This window comes from Pristiophorus japonicus, chromosome 3 (genome assembly GCF_044704955.1).
Source record: "Pristiophorus japonicus isolate sPriJap1 chromosome 3, sPriJap1.hap1, whole genome shotgun sequence".
Taxonomy (NCBI): domain Eukaryota; kingdom Metazoa; phylum Chordata; class Chondrichthyes; family Pristiophoridae; genus Pristiophorus; species Pristiophorus japonicus.
Genome location: NC_091979.1, coordinates 288272028 through 288275897, shown reverse-complemented (window position 1 = coordinate 288275897; position 3870 = coordinate 288272028). Strand labels below are relative to the sequence as shown.

General features: G+C 40.7%; 1 protein-coding gene across 1 annotated transcript; it reads left to right on the top strand.

The window, feature by feature from the left end:
* The first annotated feature begins 687 nt into the window (after nt 1–687).
* nkx6.2 (NK6 homeobox 2) lies at nt 688–2890 on the top strand. The gene is made up of 3 exons (XM_070875026.1): nt 688–1105; nt 1634–1806; nt 2636–2890. Exons 1-3 carry the CDS (start codon nt 688–690, stop codon nt 2888–2890), a joined length of 846 nt encoding a protein of 281 aa, XP_070731127.1.
* The last annotated feature ends 980 nt before the right edge of the window (nt 2891–3870 follow it).

The following is a 3870-nucleotide window of genomic DNA, read 5'->3' as shown; positions in this document are numbered from 1 at the left end:
GGATTTAATTTGCAGTGGGCTGTTACTTAAAACAAGAATTTTCTGAACACCACTCCAGTTATTGTTTTTTTAAAAAGTTAAATGATCTAATTACTCACATAGGCACAAGGCAGCACGAGGATTTAAAATAAATGAGGAGGGGAAGTTTTATTCCTGAAAAAAAGATTTTGTTCTTTTCAGACAATTGATTTTATAAAATAAATCTGAAACTGAAAGCAGTGTTGCCTCAGACTTGGATTCATGTTTCGGCCTCTGACCGAAATCGGTTGCTCAGAGTTCCAAAGTGACGCACCTCAACCCAGCCAAGAAGGAGCAGGAATTGCAAGCGTTCGCCCAATCACAGGGCGGCCGTGGCCGCTGTTGACCAATCGGGACGGGAGACTGGCAGGTGCCGCTGTGGTTTATCAGCGCATCTCCCGCGCCCGAGCGATCGAATCCAGTCAATTTCACCTTAAACCCGGGAAAGCGTGCAGGGAAGACACCAGAGCTTTGAACAGCTTTTACTCCTAGACTTCTTGGACATTTCACCAACTGGATACATTCTTCTGGAAAAATAATAATCATAATAACATTTGCCATCAGGGGTACATTGATCTCCGGTTCAGTTTTTTTAAAAACAAGAGAAAACACGATCCAAGATCTCGCAGCATTTACCGGTGGGTCCTGTCAAATCTATGATTTGATCAAATGTTAGCCGTCGGGCAGATGGATAATCGCCAGAGTGCATTCGTCCTGAGCAGTACGCCGCTGGCTGCGCTTCATAATATGACTGAAATGAAGGCATCTATATTTCCCTACTCTTTGCAGAATCCCTCGAGCTTCAAAGCCCCGACTCTGGCGAGTTTGAACGCACAGTTCCCACTGGGGACGCCGCACGGAATTAGCGACATTCTAGGCCGCCCCATTGCGACGACTGGCAATCTGCTCTCTGGACTTCCTCGACTCAACGGACTTGCCACAACGGCGGGGATGTATTTTAACCCGGCAGCAGCTGCCGTCTCCAGGTACCCCAAGCCCCTTGCAGAATTACCGGGGAGACCCCCCATCTTCTGGCCGGGAATGATGCAGGGATCCCCGTGGAGAGATCCCAGGCTGGCCTGTCCAAGTACGTACTGTCCAAGCACATTACTTTTTAAAATATATATATATATATAATCATACTCGATAATCTACTTTCAAGCCTGTTGTTTGACATTACTAGCTAAAACACTATCTTAAAACACCTTTGCGTTTTGTTTTGAATTTAGTACAAATGTTTTCATTTAAGCCTTTAAAAACTTTCCCTGAAACGGAGCTGCCATGTCGTTAACAGTATTTGTGTAATAAACATTGATTCCATTATGGAAACATGGCTCGTTAATCAATGCAGCCAGTTTGTTACTTCTCTCTCGTGGAGGATATAATGACCAGAAAGTAATTCATTGTTTTAAATTACGAAACCAAAAAGACAGAACGATTATTAACCAACTGCGTCCAATTCTACTTCCTCAGTTGTATTCTCTTAACTTTTAAAGACACAATGAGTTGGTTTAAATGAACTCGCCTGTTTTCTATGTAGATATTATACACCATTATATTTCGCTGTTTTAAGTGTTTTTTTCCCGTCTCCCCCCCCCCCCCCCTCCCCCCACAGCGCAAGGTAGTTTAGTCCTAGACAAGGACGGAAAGAAGAAACATTCCAGGCCAACATTTTCAGGTCAACAGATTTTTGCTCTGGAAAAAACGTTTGAACAGACCAAATATTTAGCTGGACCCGAAAGAGCCCGGTTAGCCTATTCTCTGGGAATGACAGAAAGTCAAGTCAAGGTAAAACATTTCACAGCTTCATCGCACCAAATAATTCCACCAAAAATAAAATTGAACGTGCGTCTCAACTGCCCGACAACAGGCAGACTGCTGTTTTGTTGATCAAGTGTTTGCTATCACAACAGTCTCATTTAACACGTCGTGGAGCTGAACATTCAAATGTTGCTTTTAATGCTGAAGGCTTGTAGATACGATCAGAGTTCACCAAACATGATCCAAATGTTTTTACTAGGCCGGGATTTAAACTGAAGCTTGTTTTTAATACTCAAGCGACTGGAAACTGATACAAAACAGGTTAATAATAAAATGGTTCCGCAAAACCATTTTAGTGAGATCTGCGTTGTAGAACCTTGTGTTATACATGAAATCAAACTGTTCTGATTGGAGGTGACTCTAAAAACTGATTTGTCCATTTAATCTGCTCTTGTTAAACCCGATTGTGTGTCTTTTTGAGTGACAGAAATACTGAATTGAAATATAACGCTGGTGATCATTTGCCGTATTGCTCACAAGTAATAGTCGGTCCGGTGTAAATTGTGATCCTGCTGATTGAGACCGAAAACATTCCACAACTTTCCCGTTACACGCAGTGTTGCATTTAACTTAGTTTGGTAAACTATTGGCAAAGGGGAAACTCGGTTTCCCTCCCATCTCTAACGTTTGAGAAAGTGGTTGCATTTTATATTATAGATGTAGTTTGACTTTGGTGCTTTAAAATAACAACAGGATAGTTGAAAATACCCAGGTTGGTGGGATGCTTAAAATGGCGATGATTTTTAAAGCAGCCGAACAAACATCATTTATTGATTTAATTTCATTTTGGCAACAGGTGTGGTTTCAGAACCGGCGGACTAAGTGGAGGAAGAAGCACGCGGCCGAAATGGCCACAGCCAAGAAAAAGCACGATTCAGAGACTGAGAAACTCAAAGAAACCTCGGAGAACGAGGAGGACGAGGACGAGTACAACAGACCACTCGATCCCAACTCAGACGACGAGAAGATCACACGATTACTGAAAAAGCACAAAACCGCCAGCTCCCTGACCATCCTGGACCCACACAGCAACAGCCCGGAGATTTTGTGACAAACTTTAAAAACAAAATATATATGATTATTTGAAGAGCTTCAAAGGCTGAATTAACCAGGGTATAAAAAAACGTTTAAAATAAATCGGTGTTCTACAGAATTAAGTGATATGTGTTGTACAGCCCAATGTATGTGAGATGTATATATTTTTTACAGAATAAGTTATGGAATTATCTTACAGCTCGATTATATAAATAACTTGGACTGAACCTGACACAGCAGACAAAACGGTTGGAGAAGATGGATCTTAGTCCTCACTCTCCAGAGCCCCAGTCTTTTTTCTTAGGATTTTCAGTGTTAAGAAATAACAATCAGAGCTCATCCTTTTGTATAAATTACAGATTAAAACTGTAGCTGTACATATTAAGATGCACGTTTGTGTTGTTGTAAAAAAAATTAAATGTAAAGTTTTTTGTGTATTTACATTCAAAGGCTAATATTTTGTTTTCGCCTGTGATGGTGAATTCCTTCGGAGGATTTTTTTTTGTTGAGTTTAGCCCCAGTAAATCCCAAGGAACCTCTGAACGTTCTGTTGAAGATGATTTGAAGGAAATATTATTGCGTCCACAATAGTTGGATAAACTTTGTATTACCAATAAATTATTTAACAATATGAAACCTGATCGTCAGAATCCGGCTGTTTTTTGTGCCCTGAATGAAATGCTGGATTCCGTGTGCGATATTATTGCTCGGAGCCATTTATGTTTGAGATACAGCTAGCTGCGAATTACAAGTTCATAATGAATCGATGATTCCTCGAACCACAGGTCTCTTGTAAAGAAGACTGAAGTAAAATTAAAGTTTGAGAGCGTAGAATAAATTCATAATTACCTCAAGGAAATGCAATAAACAACAACTTGTATTTATATTGCGCCTTTAACGGAGTAAAACGTCCAAAGGCGCTTCACAAGAGTGCTGAAACGCAGATTACACCTGTGCACGTATACCATTTAAACGAATGGGGCTAGCTATAAATCC